We start from the raw sequence: 26,502 nt of genomic DNA, 5'->3' as shown, positions 1-26,502 counted from the left end.
TTTTACTTTCTCTCCTGGACTCCTTACTTTCCCTCCCTTCATCTTTTCTCCTTCTTCTGCTGTCCCTCATCCTCTCCTTCCTTCCTCTTCTATCTGCATTAAAGATCTTCATTTAAACTATGTGAACTGAAAATCTTAAAACTATCAGATATAACTCAAATTTGCTTTGTTACTATAGATAATTCATTAACATTATGTATATTATGGTGCAATCTCAAAATCAATAGAATGATCTTGGTTTGTTTCTAAGGCAAACCATTCAGCATCTCAGTAATCCAAGTCTATGCCCAAACCACTAATGCTGAAGAAGCTGAAGTCAAATGGTTCTGTGAAGACCTATAAGAACTTCTAGAACTAACACCCAAAAAAGATTTCCTTTTCATCATGGGGGATTGGGATGCAAAAGCAGGAAGTCGAGAGATACCTGGAGTAGCAGGCAAGTTTGGCCTTGGAGTACGGAATGAAGCAGGGCAAAGGCTAACAGAGTTTTGCCAAGAGAACACACTGGTCATAGCAAACACCCTCTTCCAACAACACAAGAGACGACTCTACACATGGACATCACCAGATGGTCAATACCGAAATCAGACTGATTATATTCTTTGCAGCCAAAGATGGAGAAGTTCTATACAGGCAGCAAAAATAAGACCTGGAGCTGACTGTAGTTCAGATCATGAGCTTATTGAAAAATTCAGACTGAAATTGAAGAAATTAGGGAAAGCCATTAGACCATTCAGATATGACCTAAATCAAATCCCTTATGATCATACAGTAGAGGTGACAGAGAGATTCAGAGCATTAGATCTGGTAGACAGAGTGCCTGAAGAATTATGGACAGAGGTTCATAACACAGTACAGGAGGTGGTGACCAAATCCATCCCCAAGAAAAAGAAATGCAAGAAGGCAAAGAGGTTGTCTGAAGAGGACTTATAGCTGAGAAATGAGAAGTGAAAGGCAAAGGATAAAGGGAAAGATGTACCCAACTTACAAGTATTTCAAAAGAAATTATGTTCATGAACTGGCCCTTTATATTTATGAAACAATAACTCTTGTGTTAACATATCTTTTATTTATACAGACATTCATCCTTTCCCTTATTTAAATACCTTGTATGCTAGATATAGCAGACGGAGTATCAAGCCCTGTGTTAGGCACAGAATAGACACCATGGTGGATGGTATAGGGAGTGCTTGCTCTCTAAAAGTTCACAGCCCAAGACACAATACATGGAGTGCTACTGTAGCACAAAGTAGGAACATTTATGGGGAGATAGTGGTGGTAATGTCAGAGAAGGCTTTTTGCAATATGAGGTATGCACATGGAGCCCTGAGTGATGAACAGCGTTAAGTCAAGAGAAAAGAGGAGGAAGAATGTTCAGGAAGAGGAAACAAGACATCCAAAGCTCAGAATAAAGACAGAGTGACTCTTTCAAAGGAGCCCAATGTACCTCAGTATAGCAGTCACATGGGGAGTGCACAAGGCTCGGGCATTAGTGCAGAATGAACGAATTTTGTACTAGTAGAGAAATTTTGACCTTTGCAACAATGCTGTGAATGGTATTAGTTCTATTTATTGATGGAGTGACTGAGGAAAAAAAAGAAAGAGGTCAGGTGATCTCTTCAGTTCACAAAGCAGAGTTGAATTTCTACTGGATAGTGTGAAGGTTAAACATACAAAAGGAAACACATAGAGATTTGCAGATTTGGCTTTATAATTCATATGATTTTGAGTCTAAAGTCAGATATATTCTGCTCTCTAATGTATGTTTTACGTTAAATAATTTTTAAAGCAGATACATTAGTGTTTATATGTTTTATCTGACATATAAGCAAAAAAAAAAAACTATGCAATACTCAAAACTGAAAAATATGCAGAATTATAAACTAATAAACAGCCATATAACTACCACACAAAGAAAGGGAGCATTCATAATTTCTTTTGAAATATTTGCAAACAGAGAAGAATCCTTTTACTGGACAGCATACAAGTGATAGTTCTGTCAATGGAGAATTAGCCAAAGACTATGATGTCAGAAATCTTGCTCTTGGGGAGAGGAACAGGGTGATTAATTGACATCAGTCCTACCCTCTGGCCTTGTCTCTATTTTTATCTGGCAGAAACAACACTTACCCTAAATAAATGACTAAAACAAGAATGATACTTTGCATTCTTTCTATACCAAAATATAATTTTGATAGGAAGAGAGTATTTGAAGATAAATATTAACACAAAAGAGCATGAACTTCATTTAAACATAATCAAAACATCATCTCCTATGTAGCTTTCACATAGAGAAATTTATAAAGAAAAATAAAGAAATTACTGACACAAAAGTCAATATACTCACTACTTGTTTGAGAGAGGTTGAAAATTGCAATTTGGAAAGGGCATTTATAGATTTCAAGGGGAAGAAAACACTCCCTTTCTTTGTGTGGTGGTTATACGGCTGTTTGTTTTATAATTAATTTATAACTCTACATGATTTTAAGTTTTGAGTATTGCATAGTTTTTTGTTTATATGTTAAAAGAGCTTCCCTGAGAGCTCAGTTGGTAAAGAATGCTCCTGCAACGCAGGAGACCCTGGTTCAATTCCTGGGTTGGGAAGATCCCTTGTAGAAGGGATAGTCTATCCATTCCAGTATTCCTGGGCTTCCCTTGTGGCTTTCTGGTAAAGAATCTGCCTGCAATGCGGGAGACCTGGGTTTGATTGCTGGGTTGGAAAGATCCCCTGGAGAAGGGAAAGGTTACCCACTCCAGTATTCTGGCCTGGAGAATTCCGTGGAACATATAGTCCATCAGGTCGCAAAAAGTTGGACATGACTGAGCAACTTTCACTTCACAGCATAGATAACAAAATACAAATGTAAAAATAACTTTCAGTAATGAGATATACATTATTAAATTTACAAGGAGTCTTACATTTTCTATGTTATTAAACAAAGAGAAATTCATTAAATCATTCTCAACTATAGCCTCTCTGCTTAATTTTGGCATTATATTGCTCTATACTTATAAATTCAAATATAATGTGTTATGTCTTCAGTGAATCAAATAATAAATTCTGTAGATGTTAGTAATAGATAATTATGAACAAAAACTCATTAGGAATATTTATGTTTCATTTACATACAATAAGACAGAATTCTACAGTATAATTTTGGGGGATGGACACTGATTATTTTAAAATATATCCTGTAGAATATTAGTTGGATTAATTAGGTGGACAAGACTACTCTGGATACTCAGAAGTGTTGGGAAATAACTGTATGAAAGTTATTATGTTTTTAGCTCTTCAGTTTTTATATTTCATCTTATCAGGATTCCTTGAAAGGATCTGTATTTTCATTATCTTGATCTTGGTTTGTGGAAAATACTAAACTTCAGAGAAACAAACAAGATGAGTAAGGCACAACAAGTAAGTCATTACAGAGAGATTTCTACAATAAAAAAAATAATTCAAGGAAGTTATTTTCAGTTGACAAATTGACTATAATTGTAAATAAGAGATAAACTAATATTTTTAGACACATTCAGAAAGATTCTAATTTTTAAATTTTCTCATTTCTTCTCTAGATCTATTCTAGATCTAGAATATTTACAATAAACAGAGGATAACAGATTCCAATAAAGTGTGAGAACGTCTAGAAGAGCAAAATAAAATTGAGAAAATATTTTATCAGTTAGAAATTTGTCTATGAAAACTGAAATTGCTTAGGAAAAAATCAAATCTAAGACCATAGATCCTATCTTTTAGACAGCATTTTTACATGCAAAAGTCTTTTTTTCTTTTATACCTTAACATGACAAGTACTGAATTATAGTAAATTCATATGGTTCTTTTTTGTTGTTTGAAATATAGTTGTCAGTTTAATCAATGAATCATTAATCAGACAGGATGATAAAGGAGTTAATGTACATGGTATAAGTAACTATCTCTTTTGTGAGTATCTTAATGATCATAATGAATACAGATACCTACAAATACCTGATCTGTTAAGGAAACTGATTTAAGGCCATGTGACCTACCAGAGGAACCTCCCTTAGGTTATTCAACTGTTAATCTCCCAAGTATCTAGTGAAGTTCAATTTAAACATCATTTCTTTTGTTCTAAACTGAATAAGATCATGAGTATTATATTTATGTAATAGTTAATAGTATCTCTAAGTTTTTTTTTAACCTATAGATATTAACTAATAAAATCTACTTTATGAAAGTTGTTCTGAATATAAAATCCAATAATGAACGTAAAACACTTCCATATAACATCAGTTCCCTTACTCCCAGGTGAAGCTTTCTCTGTTCCCAGCTGCTTGGTTTGGTCATCTTCTTATTTGCTATTTCTTGACAACTGGGCATATTCTAATGGAAGGCCCTGAAATTACCCAAGTCTATTTTACCCTCTATTCTGTAAGCCTTTTAGGAGTTTCATGTATTTTCTTTGCATGGCAGCGTTGGGTATGCTATACGGCTTAATTGTCGGTTAGAAGAAAAAAATCACTTAAATTGCCTGGTAAGAAGCATCACAGCTATGCTTCAATGTCAATCAGTCATGGCTGATGAAGTAAGGGAATTACCATCTTAAGATACTGAAAAAAAAATCATTTGTGAACTTGATTGATCAAAGTCCTGTGCATTTCGGGATAACTGAGACCATTCTACAGTGAAATGAGTCTTTTTTTTGAGAAATCTAAAAGACATTGCCCAATATAGCACTTACTTGCTCTTGGTGTTGACTTAGTGGTCTAGAGTGGACCAATCTTTCTGGTAGTTTTCGATCTAGACCATGTCCATTGTCCAAACGAGACTCCCTGGGTTTGTCAAACCAATCTGTTTCTTCACGACGGAGGTGATAGGCTTTGGAGACCAAGCAAATATCAAACATTGCAACTCCAACTAATACAGATGACAGAGGGCAGTAGATGATCTGCAGTACCAACATGCTTTTAGGCTTATTAACCGATCATGCATTTCAAACACAATTCCCAGTGGGATCAGAAATATTATTTCCTGCATTAGGTTAAAAATTCTGTATGAGGGAATAATGTAGGAAAAAAAAACATGTGCCATCTGTCAACTTTTCAGAGCAAAGTAAGACAAAATTAACATTTTAATCAGGTGAAAAAATAAATTTAGATAGTGACTGAATAAATCAATGAACAAATGAATATTTCTCAAAAGTCATTCTATTCAACCTCAGTCCATCAGTCCCACCTCCTCACTTCTCCCCACTATATGTCACTAAAATCTAAGAAAAACACGTTTCTTGAATACAGAAGATTCAATTGTTTTTCCACTATCATATCAACCCAGTACCAATATGTGGCTGCTAGATTTGGACATCAATTGAGCATCTTTTGAAAACATGACACATCTATGACATTCATAATTAAATGAAAACATTTATTTTTAGGAGGATCCTAGGTATCAGTGCTAGGAACATGTGTGCCATAATCATCTGATAGCCTAATTTTTTTCTTTTTTTCTGGCCTTACAATCTGGTTTTATTTATTTATTTATTTTTTTAGTCCTGTCATTTTCTTTTCATTTATTTTTATTAGTTGGAGGCTAATTACTTTACAATATTGTAGCGGTTTTTGTCATACATTGACATGAATCAGCCATGGATTTACATGTATTCCCCATCCTGATTCCCCCTCCCACCTCCCTCTCCACCTGATTCCTCTGGGTCTTCCCAGTGCACCAGGCCTGAGCACTTGTCTCATGCATCCAGCCTGGGCTGGTGATCTGTTAAAAATTAAAGTTATTTTCCGTGGGATCACAGATCTAGGAATTAAAGAGTTGGTAGGCTGCTTTCTGTACTTACAATGTGTCAAAGCTTAACATCTTAAAATACTTTTTTGAAGATATAACTATATTTGAGTATATAACTATTATTTAAAATTTTTCATCCCATTAAATTTTTAGTACTTTCAAAGACATTTTAAAGTTCTTATTTAGTGATCCCAAATCATTATTTACCTATTACATAGAATTTGACTTCATAGAAAGTTTTATGCATTGTAAAAGGATCCCTAATTAATAGTCTCTGGAAGTACACTGTTACTTCCTAAATGGCAGATAGAGCACCTCTTCTCAAGTATTATCCTGAAAGATCTGTAGAGGATGCTATCAGTCTACGCCTTTTTGAAACTCTGGTTTCAACAATGCCATACTCCTGAGTATTCCTCTCTGTCTCATTACAGTTCTCTTTCTGTCTGCATCACTGACTTCCACTACTTTCTCTGAAGACTTTTTCCCAAGCAATTTCCATTAGTTCTTTACTGGCAGGGCTGGCAAAACCACAGTATATACAACATTACTCACCTCTACACCTCCTGTGATCTTGATCAATGCCACTGATTAACCACAGAACTTCCTCTCAATAAACATAGAATGATAGGCAATGTGTCATAATTTAGTCAGTCTTAGATTTGAGGCAATACAATGGTACATACCTGGTTTGTGGTTGTATATGTACTTGTCTGATCGCCCCTATTAAGACTCTAACCTGCTTGAAGGTAAGCCTCATGTCTTCTGTTATTTTGTTCTCCCTCAATACTAAAAACAATGCCTTGCAAATGCCACAATATTCATAAAGTATTTGGGAAATGAATGAGACATAGGAAAATTAGTCATCAACTAAAGAAAGTTAAATACCCTAATTATGATAAGCACATTTTAAAATAAATACTTGTCAAATGAACCTCATTAACAGTTACACAGTCTTTTCTCACAATCTATTCAGTATTTACTATGGTTTTTCATAGTTTTCACTTGACACCAAGTAACTACATTTATGAAATATATTAATATAAATTTGATAAGTAAACAAAACAAATCCATTATTTAATCACTAGTCTCTAAAACGTATTAGATTATCACCAAACACACTAATATTTTATATTACTTTTTATATATTTTAATAACATTTCTCATAAAAATAGTCTATACTGATTTTAATAAATGACTACCTTGGATACTGTACCTGATATCACTTGAATATATACTTTGCTAATTGCACTTAAAATAAGAATCTTTTAAAATGTTTCCTTGGTTGTGTCTATAGAAATAAGGCAGAATTTCAACTGGATATATATTTTGTCAATTTATTTCCAATTTTGATGACATACTTTGTTATGTTTATAATAACTCTGCATGTAAATAAGCTAGGATAGCTACCATGCTTTGTATAGGAATTTATCAATCAAGAAAAACAAGATTAAATAAGTCTTCTCTTAAATCGAATTCTATATTCACCGTTTATAGCAAGTTGGTATATGCTAGGTTGCTTCAGTCATGCCTGACTCTTTGCAACCCTATGGCTAGTAGCCTGCCAGGCTCCTCTGTCCATGGGACTATGCAGGCAAGAATACTGGAGTGCGGTTCCATGCCCCTCTCCAGGGGATTTTCCCATCCCAGGGATTGAACCCAAGTCTCTTCCATCTCCTGCATTGACAGATGAGTTCTTAACCACTAGGGTCACCTGGGAAGCCCAACAGCAAGTTGGACATAAATGCTAAATGTTTGTAATTGCAATTGTCTGATCTGCCATGGGAGATCCCAACTTTAAAAACAAAATTTTACAATAATAACATTTTCCACAATAAATAATTCACTGACGATTAGCATCCCCTTGTTTTAGGCTATTTATATTTTCTTCTCTTAAATGTAAAATGCAAGTAAGCTGTTTTGGGGGTCCAATTCTACTCTGCATAAAATATTCATTGGAATTTTTTTTTGTGTACTAATGCATTTTTTTAAACATGAGTATATTTTAAAAGAATATTTTCAACAAATTATTTGTGGTTGCAGAAATATAACTTGATTGTTTCAAGTTTAGTTTTTCTCCAATCTACTTTAGTCTTCCTGTTCTGTTCTTAACAAGGGATGAATATTAAGTTGTAGAGTTTAGGCTGATGGTCATAACTATTAAGCAACATAAATTGTATCTACCTCAAATCATTCTGCTTTAAAAGCTGTAACAAATACAGATGAATTAAGAAGAAAAAAAATTATATCTACCTAGATTTTACCTCAAATGAGGTATTTCAAAATTACCTGGAGTCATATAGAATATATCTGAAATACATCTTGTTGTCTATAATCAAGAGTTTAACTGAATTCAAAGAAAGCATACAATAAATCTGAATAAATCTGAAATCAGTTAAATTTGCTTTGTTTACATGATACTAAGTAGCCTGTTGGAATGGCTAGTAGCCATTATATATTTCAAAGTTGTTTTAGTATCACTCAAACATAGATATAGTATATACGTGGCTAACTTTTATTTAAAAAATGTCTAATATTTCATGAATTTATAATGTCATAAGTTATGTGATTGGGAAAAATATTTTTTACTTTTCTTCTTTACTCACGGAATCCAAGATTAAGAGAAAAAAAGCAGATCACTGTTCACCAGAAGAAAAAGTAATACATTTATGAGATACAAACACAAAGAAAATACAGAACATTTAAAAACACATCACTACAATTCACACAGGTAATATTACATATATAATTCAATTTGTTATAGTTTTTCTTTGTATAATTATATACCAACATGATTTTTTATGACTACATTTCTTATCTGCTTAATTTAAAAATAACATTTTAACTCAATTTAATTTCATGTAAATTTCATTTTATTTCCTTTTCTGGGGTCATCTTTCACATTTCTTAATTTTGGGTGCTGCATGATGTCTCATCCAAATTAGTTTAAATAATTTGCTGGAGATTAACATGCATTTTTTAACTGATTTTTCCAAATACTTAACAAATTGTTTTTGATAAGTATTTTTTGATGTGTTTTGATATTTTATCAAAACAATTTTCTCATAGTCTTTGGTGACTATGAGTACATATCGTCAAAACATATAAATGAGAAAAATTTGGTTATTTTTACATGGTTGTATGTAAATAACTGCCATATTTCAGAATATCTAGAAACATCTGTATGTCTGGCACCATGGTGGCAAAATCTATGATGAATAAATGAATTTGTCAAATTATCTCCAGATAAATGTACATCATGCACACAAAGCCTTTGGTGTTTAGTTATATGATTGACCTTTTAATTTTTATTTTGCTATTTTACAGATATTACTATTGATGAGCCTTTCTATTCTGTAGAAGTCATTACATATATATATATTCATATACATATATAGCATGTGTTAAATGTGGACTGTGAAAAAAAGAAAAAAAGAAGAGTTTCCATGTAACTCTTACTTAACTATGATGGTTGATTCAAACAACTGGCTAAAGTAAAAAAAACAGTGTTTTATTTAACTGGCTAATTATCAATAAAAAATGGTCAATCCAACAGCTTATAGAGAAAAAAACAAACCAGAAAGTAACTGGTCTATTGGAATTTCACTAGGAAAAGCAGTCTCTTCTCCTTCAGATCCAGTGATTACGTTTGTCCTGATCTAACCTACACTTAAACTTCTAATATCATCTTGGTGTCGAGACACAAAAGAAAGAAAATCCTTCTTGTGAAAATACACTTTCCTGCAAGCCCCCAGGGAAAATGTTAGATTTAAAAGAGGAAATGTTCATGTTAGCTTAAAGCTTTTCCATCTCCAAAGTTATGAATTAATACATTTTTATTGGATGAGAAATATTTTATATTTAGGACTCAAGCTACACTTACATTCAAATGTAAACCACAGAGGGAGAAGAGAAAAAAAAGAACCAAGAGTAATAAGTCCTCTTGGCATGGGCAAAATGTCACATTTCTGTACCTCTTCAACCTTGTCCTCTAATTAAGACTTGCTCAGGTCATTTTCTAAAATCCTTATGGTTCTATATGATTTAATAAAAACTCACCATAAAGTTTTTAGTTAAGTATGTACTTGCCATAAATCAACTGTTCTATATGAAAAACTCGTAAAACAATTTAGTGCAAAAAAAAAAGAAATAATGCAAAAAGGAAAACCATGGAAAAGGCTAACTGAACATACAAAGAAATCTTCAGCTCAAATACCTAAATTCACAAAAGCAATGCACAAATTTCAAGTTTTAAGATCTAAACAGTGCTTCATATATATTGATCAGCATATGGATAATACTGTTGTTTACTGTCAATATCATATTAAGTACTAAGTTTTTAGTATGTAATACAAAATGTACAATGTACAATGCTTGTCAACTATGGCGTTCACAATGAGAGAGAAATTAAAATACAAGCCTTTTATTTAAGTAGAATTATAAAACTGTACATTATGCTAACATTAGGGACTCACCTGAACGTTCTCAGGACATTCTCTGAATTAACAAACACTGATCTTACAAATGATAAATAATTTTCTACTACAAAGTCTAGCGGAATAGTCAATGGCTCAAAACCTTAATCATTTCACAAACTGAAAGAAACTAATAACTTTAAAAATGACTTTTGAAAACAAAAGAAACATACAAGAAAAAACTTTCCAACTATAGATTTAAAGGATGACCATATTTTATTGACACAATTATTTGATAATGGTTTTGGAAAAGTAGACACCACACATATCAAACAATCAAGAAACAACGATAAAAGGATAAACTAAAAAGAAATAAAGAGCATGCTATGAAGTCTATACACAAGATAGAATTTCCATTTACAAGAAATAAAACTGAAGTAAACATGCAAAAGACACACCAAGAAAAACAGCACACATCCTTGGAGAAGGAAAATTAAACATGCAGAAAAATAAGAGCTTGAGTTTTGAGAGTAGCAAGGTAGTGTGAGGCCCAATTTACCTTCACTGTCTGACATGGCATGTTGGAAGTCATCCATGATGAATGCTATGTCACGATCGTAGCCTCGAGTCCGTGATTCTTCTCTCATGTGTTGCTGAACTTCAGGCAAAGAGTGACTGGATCCAAACTGGTCCCTGGTGTCTGCAGATATTGGTGGCAGGGGTCCAGCAGCAGCCCTGGCCATCCCCATTGGCTGTCCAACAGGACTGAGTGGACTTTCCTCTTCAGAATTCTGGGCCACAATTGGTATTCTTCCTCTACTCTGGCTAATAGGCAAACTGGTAGGCTTAGTTCTCCCAGAAGGTGATGCGTGACTAAAGGAAACATCTAGAGCTTCAGCCTCTTGAGCTTTCAGTCTTAGAGAAGAACTGGAAGAATCTCTTTTAATTGATAAATCGAGCCCGTAGACAGAGGAAGGTCTGGAAGAAGGCCTGGACCTGCTGCCACTGCTGTATGGCTTATCCGCTTCATCCTGCAGAGCTGACCGTATGGTGTTTCCTAAGGTGCCCAGTCCTGTGCCAAGAGACGATCCCATAAATTTTTGTTGGTCTGTAATATTTTTTCTGAGGCCAAAAGTAATATCATCTTGAAGAAGCCTTGCCCTGGAAGAAATGCCACCAATAGATGAAGTGCTTGAGGTCATATAGCTCGAATAATCAGGTTCAAGGTCTCTACTTTCTTGAATAGGTGAGAATTTTGACATTTTAGGGTCAATTAGTGATTTCTTATGCTTTGACTGCTTTTGATAAAGTATGGCAGCTGGTAGCTGTTTTGCTGCTTGTTTTTCAAGTGTGAGTCTACTAATGCTGTACTTCTCAGATTTTGGAAAATGTCTGTAACTAGTATCGGCATGGTAATAATGAGAAAGACCAGCAAGGTGATCTAAGCTCTCTGCTCCTCTACGGAATTCTTGTTTAATCTGTTGTTTCAGAAGCTTTAACTCATAAGGATCCTCCATTGGGTCCTCCTCTGCTTTCACGTAACTATGCAATCTGGATGAAGTCTGCAGAGGTGCTAGGAAATCTGTCACTTCTTGAGACCTACGTGTCTCAGTGGTTCGGAGGAGACGATCTGTTTTTGCCAGGTCTTTTTCGTGAAGGCTAAATGCAGTGCTTAAAGCCGCTGTTCCTTTGGTAATCTCACCAATGTCATCAATTAAGACATAATTTCGTGAAGTATGATGGTCAATATCTGCGTAGAAAGAATCTGCAGATATGCTTGATATTGGACTGCTTGCCATGCTACTCCTTTCCTCCAATCCTATTCTCAAATCTAAGCTGTTGTACTTACTACCGAGATGGGAAACAGCATATGTATTATCAGTAGAAACAGGTGCTATCATCAGGGGTTGGTTGCGAATCACCTCATAGTTGGACGTTATCTTGGGCTCCAAATACAATGCAGTTTGCCGTGGCTTTTGTTGTATCACCATCATCTGTGATGGCAACTGATAAGAAGGCTGTGGGGTTGGTGTAGGTTGAGCCTGAGGTGTGAAGGACATCGTTGCCACAGCTTGGAAGGCTGGCTGAGTCTGATAAGGTGAAACTTCCTGATGGTACAGAGTCTGTTGCTGAAAGTGGGACGGTTGGGTGTATGGGGTGGGAGCTTGAGTGGGAAGAGCAGGGGAAGAGTATTGGTACTGGGTATAAGGACTCGTAGGGGGGACTAGCTGAGATTCTGTTTGGGTTTGTGGTGGAATAAACTGGTTGAATTCAGTTTGGGGAGCAGTTCTTGGTCGCTCGATGCCATGCTGACTTTCAATTCGGGTTGGTCTGGTGCTGCTGACCTCACTGTCGGACATGTAATCACGATCCTCAGCTACTCCCTGGAGATAGGCTCTCTCTCTCTTTTCTCGCTCCTTTAACAAGGCCTCTTTCCTCCTGTTAATCCCCATCTCTAGGTACCGTAACTTAGCATCAATCTCCTTTTCTTCCTCATCAAGTTCTGCTTGTTTCTTCCTAAGCTTGGCAGATTCCCTCTCCACAAGATCAAGCTCTCTGTCTATATCCTGGAGAATCTTGGCTCGGGCCATCGTGTTGGTTCTGCAGATCCTTCTCCTGGAGACTGTGCCCACTGTGCTGTAGGCTGACTGGATTCCTGTGGCGGTCTCTTCAGGTGGTGGGTTTGGCAGAGTTCTCTTCACTTTTTTCTGAGTGCCAGAGGTTGTTGCGGTTTGAGGACCTTTCACCTAAAATTAAGAAAATAAAATACAATACTTTACTGTCAAGGAAAAAAAGTTAAAGGTCAAAAACCCCATAATTTACACTTAAATAAAGATGATTTCATATATGTTTTAGCTATGAGCATGTAATAAAATTGTACTTATAATTTCAAGTATCAGTCACAAACAGTTAACTGAGAAATAATTTCCCCTTCTTAGTAAATTGTTACATATTATTACAACTTATATAACTTGAGAAATGGGTCTTGAAATCCGGCACAAAGTGCATTGCTAGGCAGGCTTATATTTTAGTTACACTCTTGGAAGAACTCTATAAAAAACTAATTTTTCATCATATTTAATATACATATTATTACTTACTGAAGGTATGCCCAGAGTATTTGTGTTAACTATCTAAAATTTAAGTTATATTAGTTGAAGATACTCATTGTCAAGAGAATTGTTTACTTCTGTCTCACCACTCCTCTTTCTCCCCCTGAAGTGTCTGTCAGTCCTAAACCAATCATGAAATGTCTTGAAATGAAACCCCCTCATTCGCTACTACCTTTTTTCCCCCCCAAAGAGTTACCTGAACTAATTTCCTATTTATTCTTTCAATATTTTTGTAACAATGTGAACCTCCTATTTTTTTTTTTCAATGTTGCTATTCTTTGGTGATTTTAGCTTCTTATTAATACGCTTTAGTAACTACCACATGAAGTAAAAGGAAGTGACCACAAACAGTTCAAAAATTCATTGAGGGTTTTCTGGGTGGCTCAATGGTAAAGAATGTGCCTGCCAATGCAGGAGACGCGGGTTCAATCCCTGGTCTGGGAAGACCCCGCATGCCACAGAATAACTAAGCCCATGTGCTACAACTACTGAGACTGTGTTCTGAACCCGGGACGGCAACTACTGAGCCCTCGCGCCCTAGTGTTCATGCTCTACAATAAGAGAAACTGCCTAAATGAGAAAATTGCACGTGACAACTAGAGAAAAGCCTGAGCAGCAACAAAGATCCAGCATAGCCGACAAATAAGTAAGTAAATAAAACTGTTAAAACAGCTGAAATCTTTAAAAAATATCAGAAAAAGCATATAGGTAAACTGTCAGATATTTTCCATTTGGTTAATTTGTCATAACTTGCATTCTAAGAATCACGGGTCTTGAGAATCATTTAATTTCAGAATATTGGAAGACATGAGATCATTTTGACCATAATTAAAATAAACTGATACACTCAAAGCTACCCAAGCATTTAGTAACGTATTCCCTAAGTAGATCTCAGGTTTTCTACCTTCTAGTTGCATATTCTTTACAAAATTCTTCTTTTTTTTCCTTTTCCTTACTAATAATCCAAAGACCTTAATTCTTCCCTTTCACCCAATCACCAAGTATTAAAAACCAAAAAAATACATATTCATTCAAGACCTGTACTTCCATTGTCTTTTTACTATTTCCAAATTTATTTCCTTAAGTGTTTTAAAATCTGTTCTCTGTTGTCATTTTTTTCTTCTCCACTTATCTACCCTCATTGTTTAACAGAAATAATATTCAGAAGCAATACCATAAAGGTCAATTAAGGTTTAAATGTATTTCTGAAATTTTAAATATTTGAATGAAATTCACAATTAATAAACATCATAAGTCTTTTAAGTATGGTTTTTGAAACTGTAGCTTATTTCTCACAGAGATCTTGAGGAATATGGGGCATTGGAACCTCAAAAGCAGCTGTTTGGTATGTTATTTATTCTCTCTCATCCTTATTTCTTTTAATTTTACTTATTACAATCAAGTCATAGAGCTGTCATGAACAGTAAATGAGACCTCTGTGCAAAATGTTTGGTACATACTGTAGTTGTTCTTTAGTTGCTAAGTCATGACCAACTCTTTTGTGATCCCCATGGACTGTAGCCCACCAGGCTCCCCTGTCCATGGAATTTTTTCTGCAAAAAAACTGGAGTTGATTGCCATTTCCTACTCCAGGGGATCATCCCGACCTAGGGATCAAATGCATTGGCAGGCAGACTCCTTACCACTGAGCCACGTGCAATTCTGGACATACTATAGGCATCCATTTCATATCATTTCCTTGCAAAATCCTCTCATTTCTACAGAAGACCATGGATTTTTTTTATAAATTCACATTCTAAATATTTAAAAAAACTGTTTCTTTGCAAAAAAAAAATGAGTGTGCTGACCATAATAGTAAATAAATAAATAATTATTTAATACTTTTCCAAATACTAACATATATATGTTTTCTATTTTTTTTTAAAGTTTTTTCACAATAACCTTTCTGGTTCTTTTAATATCATGGAGTTCAATAGGAGACTGAAATTAATGACCATTTCTTTTCCTTGAGCTGCATTTAGTAGATCTGGTATATGGATAAGAATTTTCAAGTTTAAAATGTTCATCTGTACTACATGACTGTGGTTGTGAAATGGTTTGAAAAAGAATGTTTCACTGTGTTACTCTGAAACTGTAATAGCATAGCAAAAGATAAAGACATTTCAAAGTAAGGATTTCCCACCAAAGGAGGTTAAAAATATCCACCAATTAAGGTAACACGAAAAGCAGATCCTGGCAGAGAGAAAGTACACAGAACAGAGAAGGTAACAATGCAATGGAACAAACAGAGAATGAAAGAAATTTCTGAGGTGAACACACACTCTTTGAAAATTAATTTTTAAAACTTCTGGAGGCACCCATTAAATGGGTGCATATATATATATACACACACAAAAACATTAAATGAAAGAATAAATAAATGAAAAGATAAAACAAGAACCTGTTCAATTACTTTTAAAACTCTGAATCAAGAAGTGAATTTCCCAGAATTCACTGTGTGGGATGAGTATATGAAATCACCAGAAAGATAAAAGTATGAGGAATTGCAAAAAAGACAACTGTGTTAAGAGTAATGGTTATAATGAACTAAACTAGAAACTGATATTAGTTCTTACTGTTGATTGCTCATACATGTATATAATTTATCTTAATTTATGTTTAACAGTTTATAGTTCTCACTTGACAGAGTAAGCTTAGTCAAGCTCAGTCTTTGGTTATTTTCGAAGTTTATCATGATTAATGATGACGCAGTTGGAGGTCATGATTAGAGATGATGATAACAATCTAGAAAAAGCTTGGTGTTTAATAAGATTTTCTTTCCTTGATGACTAGCCTGGTCAAAGTTTTCAAACAGATCTGGTGCCCTTAATCTGAAAAATAATTGTACTAAAAACAAATATTTAAAAATACTTGTGCAAATAATAGACCAAGGGAAAGGAAAGGAAGTCCTAAGAATAGAATGGAGGTTGAAAAAGACTTGAAGAAAAGTTAATTTCAATCGCAATAGTGATAGGAAGCAAACAAACTCCAGCATAAGTTTTGCGGTCTGAAGATATTTTAAACAACAGTTCTTGGAGGAGTCCATTGATAACCATGCATCTTGTATGATAGACGAAATGCACTTCAGCCTGGTGATGCATTAGTTTCTGTGAGATGGAAATACATACAGAGAGTGATTGAATGCAAACAGAAAGAGGAAAAATGGAGAAGCAAATAATATATGTATATATACACACAAATGAAAGCGAGTCACTCAGTTGTGTCCGACTCTTTGAGACCCCGTGGACTGTAGCCTGTCAGGCTCTACAGTCCATGGAATTCTCCAGGCCAGAATACTGGAGTGGTTAGCCATTTCCTTCTCCAGGGGATCTCCCCAACCCAGGGATCAATCCCATGTCTTCTGCATTACAGGCAGATTCTTCACCATCTGAGCCACCAGGGAAGCCCATGTATATATATATATATGTACATATGTGCATATATATATATATATATATATATAAAGAGAGAAAATAATTTATAGGTAATACATAATATAAATGCTATATATATGTATTTTATATGTGTGTGTATATATATAATATATAAAACCCTTGAAAATTTATCTATATTAAACTCTTCACTCATCCATTTCCTTTTTTCTTACCGGTGGAAAAGGCAACCCTGGTTACTACATACTGGTCAAATTAACTCTAATATGTTAACTACCAGGACAAACCATCAACGTCTAAATGGGCAATCACTGTTGATGACTTGCAATGCGGTGTACTGGGCAGCCAGCACCATAGCTCTGCTAAAGAGAAAATTGTAACAGCCCATTTTAATTTCTTCCAATCAGAAGAAACAGAAGAAACAATCTCACAGGACTTCAGCAAAGCATTTTACATTTTCCTTTGACATAGTTGCCAACTTTTGGATGTAACAATAAAAATTGGTCATGCAATTTGTTAGGGATCTGCATGCAGACTATGACTACTCATGGTCCAGCATCAATGTAAGTAATTAATCTTTCTTAACCTTGGCACTACTGACATTTCTTTCTAGATGACTGATTCTATATTGGGAGTGTGAGGACTGTTTTGTGAGCTGTAGAATGTTTAGTGGAAACTCTGGCTTCTACCCACTCAGCACATCCTTTTCCAGTCCTGTCAATCGAAAATGCCACTACACAATGTTGAATATCTCTAGGGGAACACAGAGGCAAGACAGTCACTGGTTGAAAAATCATAGATGTCACAGGACATACAAGATGGTATCTTCCGAACGAGATCGCTAATCTATTGTTAATTAGCTTATAGAGAATGCTGGTATTTGTACGTTTTAGTGTCTCTGTCTGAATGGAAAAAGCAGAAACTTGGATGACACCTTGAAAAAGAGAGCTCCTGGGATAAACGGTGAAAGAAAAAGAGTCTAGGCTATGGTAACAATCTAAGCAAATTAATAAGGAGAGGAACATATTAGATTTTGCCTTGTTATCAATTATGATCCTAAAATCAATCCCTGTTTTAGATAGGATAATTTGCACCTTTTGGATTTACATGAATAAATACTCAGAAGATATTCAACCAAGATTTTAAAAACACAGTTTTATTAGAGAACAGGGAGAAAAAATAGATGCTTATAACTCTTAATGAGAATGTCTCTTTCAGTTCAGAAGATTAATTTTTCTAGCTTAACCCCATAAAAATCTTGGGAAATTTTCCACAGGTGCAATAACTGAGGAGAAATCAGAGGATAAGGAATTTCTAGTCTGAATGAAAAATTATGTAAATGCTAGATCTTTGTTAAAAGTTACTTGCTACTTTGAGGTCAAAAGAAGATCGATGGTGTAATTAAAAAGGGATTACAAACTTTAGAGGAAACAACAGTTATCTAGTTTGAGAAATTAATTACCAGAATCACTAAGGGAAATCAACTGGATAACTAACCTCAACTTTAAAATCGAGAAATCCTTTCCACCTTAAAAATAACTTAAGAAAACAAGAATCAAGACAGCAACAACAAAAACCAGAAACACATATCTGATGGCCGAGTGGAAAAAACTAAGGACATGTTTATTGTTCACTGTACTGCCTGAGATTCTGAGTAAGACTGCCCTTCAACTGTGCAGTATAATATACAGAACCAGAGGATGGAAATAGCTCTCAGAGTCATTTGTCCCACCTTATTGGAATTCTCACTCAGGGCCTGTATTTACTTGATTACAAGAGAAGTCTTTGTCTTTGGAAGAAGAACACTACTTATACATATTATAAGTTCTCTGGTATTTTTACTTCTGCTCTGTACCTGGTCATTCCTTCTCATTAGGGTATAAATATCTTTCTATAAATGTTTATGCCTTTTAAGTATTAGGAAGGTAGATGAAATGTCTAGGATATTTGTCCCTTCAAAAAAGATAGTTCTTTAAAATATATGAATATCCATGTAAATGGACTGGAAGGAGAGTTTCACCCTCTGAAATGTCAATGAAAGGATTAATTCACTGTTAAAGGGTCTCTCTACCCCACTATCTATAGTTTCCAGTTTGGAGACAAAATAGCAGTTGAATATAAAATATTCAGCATTCTATTCAATGCATTGTATCATTAATAATGTATTCCCAAAATAGACTCATTTTTAACATTCCACCCCCATCCCTACACAGAGCTAAAATAGATTCTAAATGTTGAGTGCAAGGGCTCAGTTATTTCTATTGTTTTAAGATATACAAGAAAAATTAAAAATAACATGGAGTGACCTGTGAAAAATGAAATTCTAAATGATACCATTCTGGAAAAATACTTTAAACACTGATAAAACATCTAAAACCCACTAGTCATTGCAATATGGCACAATGCCTGGCACATAAAACAAAGCCGTCAAATTTCTTCAACTAAAGTAGTGTGCAACAATTTAATAACTATCTCTATGAATCAAACTCTAAGTGAGCAGTATCATCATTGGTATGAAAATATCACTGAATGACTGAAAAAAATATAGACACCTTTAACAATAAGCAGTCTTGACTCTCTATGGCCATTGGAGAGAATTTACCATTTGTGAATATACTTGAAATTGTTTTTTAAAAGTACTTCTTCCTTAATTGTTGTAATATTCTAGTAGCATCAAAAAAGCAAGAAACTAAATCACAAGAACTTAACAGGCAGAAAATAAAAACAAAGTAAATGAATATATTTAAAAGGTAACACACAAGTTATTTCTTAAAGTCTAGTAGTAGAGACAAAAATGTTCTCCAATTAATACTGTGACAGTGGCACTCAATATATCATGAGACATCTTCTGCTTTGCCTTAATGCACCTCTTGTCCCAGTTTGTCTTGTTTCCTTGCTGAAAGTTATTGCTCTTGGGCTGGGCAGCCAAGCAGAAAACTAGTTTCTACCTCACTGGACAGAAGCATTAGAGATGCCAGTCTGTGCAACACGTATTGTTTCTATTTTCTGGAATGTCCCAAACAGATTAATTTCTTTTCTCCTAAAATCTGTATAAGGTGTTCTAGAAAGCCCTCTTAGCAGATTTTAAGGTGATCATTTTTTAGACATATGTATGTGCAAGTATTTCTCCCTCCTCATTTCTACCCTCTATCCCTCCCATTTATCTATCTTTTTCATTTCTAGATTTTTACATTTTCATTGGAAAAACACACTGCTGTGTGCTACAGATATATTTCTAAGCTAGTTTTTTTTTTTGCTTCATTCAAAATTGTATTTTCTTGATCATTTTCCTAGGAGAAAAGAAAATGCTTAAAGGTACTAATGACCTCTTTTTTTTTTCCTTTTAATCTCTCAACATCCAGTTAATACTAGGCTTAAAATCTCTCTTCTTGTAGTTACTACTTCAAAAATTTATTGGGGCGGCAAAACATATTTTGCCTATATGTTCTTAGCTAAGCAGAAAGAAGGTGTGGTAACCAGTGAGCATAAAGAGAAACAAAGATTTGTTTAACCTAAAGGTTATGAAAATGTGATAGCGTAAGAATTGAAATCTGATCAGATCACTGGAAAATAAACACAGATACCTCTTATCTTCTCATTTCTATACCATTTAACTTCTGTATGTCCTGCTGGACTAGGATATGGAATGCTATGAAAAACTATCTAACATCGATTACTTCTTCAAGGGCAGAAGCACTTACAGTTCTAATATACTATCGAGAGATAATGACTACATCCCTTTACCAGAAAATGTGTTAATAGTTTATGTGAGCAATCTGAAGTAGAATAATCAAGTTAATACAAATTTCCAAGAATTAACATGGAAACTTATCCTAAAACATATTAATAAATATATATTAAAAAGTAAGACACATCTCTTCCTCCCTTCATTCAGATGCTAAATATTATAATATTGTCTGCCCATGAATTATTTCATTTTGAGAACAAATTGTTGATCTACAAAGAGGGACTGGAGTGATTCCAACACTTCTATAAAATACCTCCTCATTTGACTCTCTCATTGGCAACCTCTCATCATAACAAAATTAACTGTATTTCAAATGCTTTAAAATGTAAATCTCCAATTACACTACATTCTGTATATAGAGTATTAAAATGAAGATTGATTACTACTATATGTTTTCCAGAGCTTTAGATCACTAGCAATTTGAGGAATGATTCAATAACTACTTATCTAAAGCCATGTGAAATATAATGATCCTTATAATAGTGGCACAGTCTTTACTAAATTATTTTGAGATAATAAAGATATTTTATGTTTAGACTCTTGAAATACCTAACCACAAAATCACAGAAATCACTATTATTGTTTTTTATTCCTCTCTCATGGATTGATTATCCTTGGCCTAGAAAACCTTGGAACATGATATTAAAACAGTTCAGAGTTGCTTTTATCTAAACATACTCACAGTAAATAAAAACAGATCTTCTTCATAAAGCTATGTCACATAAATAGCTTCCTTCAAATTAAATGAAATTGACAAAATTTCCCTGGAAAGTAGGACCATGGTCCTCTGTATAAACTGTAGAAGTGTTTGGTTCTTTAGAAAATGCTATTAAGAACTAACTGATAAAGGATGGCAATTGAATTAAGTGTCAAGAAACATACAGTCATCTAAGATGATAAATTTCATGAATGGATTTTCATAAATACAATATTTTTACTGTTATAATTTTATGAGGTTAACTTTTCATTCTATAAATTAAATTATTTGAGAATAGAGGCATACTTTGATGGTGATTAGCTGATTTTCCAAATGGATTATTAAGAAAACCTGAGGTTACTGATATGCATTTGGGTGAGCATTTATAGGCATCAGCTCATGCCATAAATGGGAGAACTGGTTGAAAGCAAAACAAATAAACTTTTTCTAAACACAGTATTATTTTATTAGAAACATTTCTATCATTTTAATTTGTTTCACACTGAATAAATTAATGCACATTTATTTTGTCAAAAGGAAAACTAATGTGATGTGGGTCTTTTATGAATTATCATGAAACTCTCTACAATTAGATATATAAGTACTTTAAATCTTGACTTTAGTTCGACCTTCTAAAAAGTAAATTAATGACTAACCCTTTAAAAGTAGCCTCTATGCCTGGAGACTGAGTTATGTGATTAGTGCTGACTTTTATTAAAAAACAAAACAAAACAGTGGGGACTTGCCTTCTCCCTGTCATGTCAAAACACACCACTTACTAGATTATAAATTAAAATTCAGTCCAACTTGTCCAACTTATTAAGAGTGACTTATTTTAGTCTATATTTTTTTTCTTTCACTTGAGGAAAGAGGAGGAGAATGATGAGCATAATCCCTTTTAGCTTCAACTCTTCTACCTTCACTGACTACTCCCTCATAAGGGTATTTACTGTTCTTTAGGAAGCTAAGCTTTTATTTGCCATCTCATAAAATTTTTTCAACCAAAAAAACAGAGACAGCAGTTCTATAAGTTAGCTCTAGGGTTTCTTACATTGCGTTCAACTATAACTTTTCTTGACTGTTTTAATTTGAATCTCCAGCAAACTGTTCTTAAGGAGAAAATAAAACACATAAAAATTCCTTTTATTGTTTATAGCTTTAGACTAAGCTACCTCAGTTAACTAAACAGTTCATTTAAGTCTCAATTTACCTCACTCTGCTGGGTCTGTTGCTTTCTTAATTCAAACGCTATGCATCATTCAAGATAGAAGATCAAAAAGAAAACCCTGTTAAATAGAAGAAAATTCATTTGCTACAAATGAAATTAATGTTGGGTGGATATGGGCAGGTTCAAAGAATATTGACCTAACTTCAGATTTATCATTTTTAAAATATGGAATAAAATAAACATAAAATTTACAGAAATAAATAGCTTGAATTTGTGCCAGGCAACTGCATGTGAAAATATTTTGATAGCTATACAAAGGTATAAAAGTATTAACTAATTTATGCATATATGTATATGTATGTAGGCATATATTTCTATTATGAACATGTATTTTATGTTGAATATAATGCTAAGAAAAAGTCAAGTAACTATTACAATACATTTTGATGTCACTATGTACATTATACCTCAAAACTTTTCCAAATTTTTATATTATGCTTTAGTTCCTTGTTTTTTATTTCAGTTAGCACATACGGCAGATTAAAGGATCCTAAATAAGTAGCAATTTTAAAAAACATAAACAAATATACAAAAGTGCATACCTGTTCACTGGGAGGGGATATATTTTTGAGAATATGCATGTAGCTTTATGTAGTCAGTTATAAACTGCACAACTATCCAAAATAAGTAGTCTACTGAATTAATATTATGATAAAATACTTAGGAAGCTAATAACTGTTAAATGACGCTCTGTGATCTTAAACTGGGTCAGTAATAATCAATGTTCTATTAATCCAGAACTTCCCTGTACTAAACCAATATATCCTAATATTTAGGGTTAATATTCAGCCAATGTCTTTTACTGAACATTAAGAACATATATATGTATCTTATAATTATGCTTATTTACATATTTTGAAATGTTGATGTTAAGAAACTATAACACAAATAATATGATTTTTTTCACCCTTCAGTCTGAAAAAATTTGTTTTGAAGTTAATCCTAATATATTAATCACAGTGAAATAGCGAAGGTAAAATACTAAACACCAAATTGATGAGATCAATTAAAAAAATTTCTGGTTTTCACAGACATTTGTCTGCATGTCTGAAGTCATTTTGATTTTTACCAAACACTAATTAATTATTGTATTATCTTTCTGCTATTTTTTGAAAAATACTTTAATATTATTTCCTATTTTGTAATAATATAACATAATAACATATAATAATAATTCAAGATTTTAATCATAGAGAAGAACTATGACAAGAAAAGTATACTAGCAATGAAGCGTAAGAGCTATAGAGAAAAATGAGGCCTCTACTATCTAGAATTTAACTCAGATGAGAATTATATCTACTTCTGTGGGCAAGAATCCCTTACAAGAAATGCAGTAGCCATCACAGTTAACAAAAGAGTCTGAAATGCAGTACTTGGATGCAGTCTCAAAAATGACAGAATGATCTCAGCTTGTTTCCAAGGCAAGTCATTCAATATCACAGTAATCCAAGTCTATGCCCTGACAGTAATGCTGAAGAAGCTGAAGTTGAACGGTTCTATGAAGCTCTACAAGACCTTCTAGAACTAACACCCAAAAAAGATGTCCTTTTCATTATAGGGGACTGGAATGCAAAAGTAGGAAGTCAAGAAACATCTGGAGTAACAGGCAAATTTGGCCTTCGAGCACAGAATGAAGCAAGGTAAAGGCTATTCAGTTTTGCCAAGAGAACGCAATGGTCAGAGCAAACATCCTCTTCCAACAACACAAGAGAAGATTCTACACATGGACATCTCTAGATGGTCAACAATGAAATCAGATTGATTATATTCTTTGCAGCCAAAGATGGAGAAGCTCTACAGTCAGCAAAAAGACCAGGAGCTGACTGTGGCTCAAATCATGAACTACTTATTGCCAAATTCAGACTTAAATTGAAGAAAGTAAGGAAAACCACTAGGCCATTCAGGTATGACCTAAATCAAATCCCTTATGATTAAACAGTGGAAGTGACAAACAGCTTCAAGGGATTAGATCTGATAGATAGAGTGCCTGAAGAACTATAGATGGAGGTTCATGACATTGACAGGAGGCAGTGATCAAGACCTTCCCCAAGAAAAAGCATTGCAAAAAGGCAAAACAGTTGTCTGAAGAGGCTTTACAAATAGCTGTGAAAAGAAGAGAAATGAAAGGTAAAGGAGAAAAGGAAAGATATACCCATTTGAATGCAGAGTTCCAAAGAATAGCAAGGAGAGATAAGCAATCCTTCTTCAGTGATTAATGTAAAGAAATAGAGGAAAACAATCGAATGGGAATGATTAAAGATTTCTTCAAGAAAATGACAGATACCAAGGGGACATTTCATGGAAAGATAGGCAGAAATGGTATGGTCCTAACATAAGCAGAAGATATTAAGAAGAGGTGGCAAGAATACACAGAAAAACAAGCTATGCAAAAAAGACCTTCATACCCATATAATCATGATGGTGTGATCATTCACCTAGAGCCAGACATCCTGGAATGTGAAGTCAAGTGAGCCTTAGAAAGCATCACTACGAACAAAGCTAGTGGAGGTGATGGAATTCCAGTTGAGCTAGTTCAAATTCTAAAAGACGATGCTTTGAAAGTGCTGCACTCAATATGCCAGCAAATTTGGAAAACTCAGCAGCAGCCACAGGACTGGAAAAGGTCATTGTTCATTCCAATCTCAAAGAAAGGCAATGCCAAAGAATGCTCAAACTACCACACAATTGCACTCACCTCACATGCTGGCAAAGTAATGCTAAAAATTCTCCAAGCCAGGCTTCAATAGTACATAAACCACAAGCTTCCAGATGTTCAAGTTGGCTTTAGAAAGGCAAAGGAACCAGAGATCAAATTGCCAACATTTGATGGATCACTGAAAAAGTGAGACAGTTCCAGAAAAACATATACTTCTGCTTTATTGACTATGCCAAAGCCTTGACTGTGTGGATCACAAGAAACTGTGGAAAATTCTTAAAGAGATGGAAATACCAGACCACCTTACTTGCCTCCTGAGAAATCTGTATGCAGGTCAAAAAGCAAGAGTTAGAATTAGACATGGAACAACAGACTGGTTCCAAATAGGGAAAGGAATACATCAAGGCTGTATATTGTCACCCTGCTTATTTAATTTATGCAGATTACATCATGAGAAGTGCTGGACTGGATGAAGCACAAGCTGGAATCAAGATTGCCGGGAGAAATATCAATAACCTCAGATATGCAGATGACACCACCCTTATTGCTAAAAGTGAAGAAGATCTAAAGAGTCTCTTGATGAAAGTGAAAGAGGAGAGTGGAAAAGCTGGCTTGAAACTGAACATTCAGAAAACTAAGATCATGGCATCTGGTCCCATCACTTCACTGCAAATTGATTGGGAAACAATGGAAACAGTGACAGACTATTTTCTTGGGCTCCAAAATCACTGCAGATGGTGACTGCAGCCATGAAATTAAAAGATGTTTGCTCCTTGGAAGAAAAGCTATGACTAATCTAGACAGTATATTAAAAAGCAGAGACATTACTTTGCCAACAAAGGTCCATCTGGTCAAAGCTATGGTTTTTCCAGTAGTCATGTATGGATGTGAGAGTTGGACCATAAAGAAACCTGAGCACTGGAGAATTGATGCTTTTGACCTATGGTGTTGGAGAAGACTCTTGAGAGTGCCTTGGACTGCAAGGAGATCCAATCAGTCCGTCCTAAAGGAAATCAGTCTTGAGTATTCATTGGAAGGACTAATGCTGAAGCTGAAGCTCCAAAGTTTGGCTCCTGATGTGAAGAACTGACTCACTTGAAAAGACCCTGATGCCAGAAAAGATTGAAGGTGGGAGGAGAAGGGGACGAGAGAGGATGAGATGGTTGGATGGCATCACAGACTCAATGGACATGAGTTTGCGTAAGCTCTGTCTGGGAGTTGGTGATGGACAGGGAAGCCTGGAAGGAAGCCTGGTATGCGGCAGTCCACGAGGTTGCAAAGAGTCAGACACGACTGAGTGACTGAACTGAATTGAACTACTATTTAGAAAGCCTGTCTTTAATAAATGAGTACTTTTCCTTTCATGTATGTATATAGTATCATTATAAAATAGCTTATTTCATCAAACTCAGTTTTAATAGGCTGATTTCTTATGTTGCTTTCCAAAGAGAATAATGAAAAACAATCCCCAAAAGTATTATTC

General features: G+C 34.4%; 1 protein-coding gene across 1 annotated transcript in view; it reads right to left on the bottom strand.

The window, feature by feature from the left end:
- PCLO (piccolo presynaptic cytomatrix protein) overlaps window positions 1–26,502 on the bottom strand; it is a 363,189-nt gene that overhangs the window by 123,525 nt on the left and 213,162 nt on the right. The window contains exons 8-9 of the mRNA XM_065938464.1: window positions 10,745–12,932; window positions 4,719–4,855 (exon numbers count right to left, since the gene is read on the bottom strand). Of these exons, the coding sequence (XP_065794536.1) occupies window positions 4,719–4,855; window positions 10,745–12,932 (2,325 nt within the window). The remainder of the gene's footprint in view (window positions 1–4,718; window positions 4,856–10,744; window positions 12,933–26,502) is intronic.

This window comes from Muntiacus reevesi, chromosome 6 (genome assembly GCF_963930625.1).
Source record: "Muntiacus reevesi chromosome 6, mMunRee1.1, whole genome shotgun sequence".
In the NCBI taxonomy this organism is placed as follows: Eukaryota; Metazoa; Chordata; class Mammalia; order Artiodactyla; family Cervidae; genus Muntiacus; species Muntiacus reevesi.
This window is presented reverse-complemented; position numbering and strand designations above follow the sequence as displayed.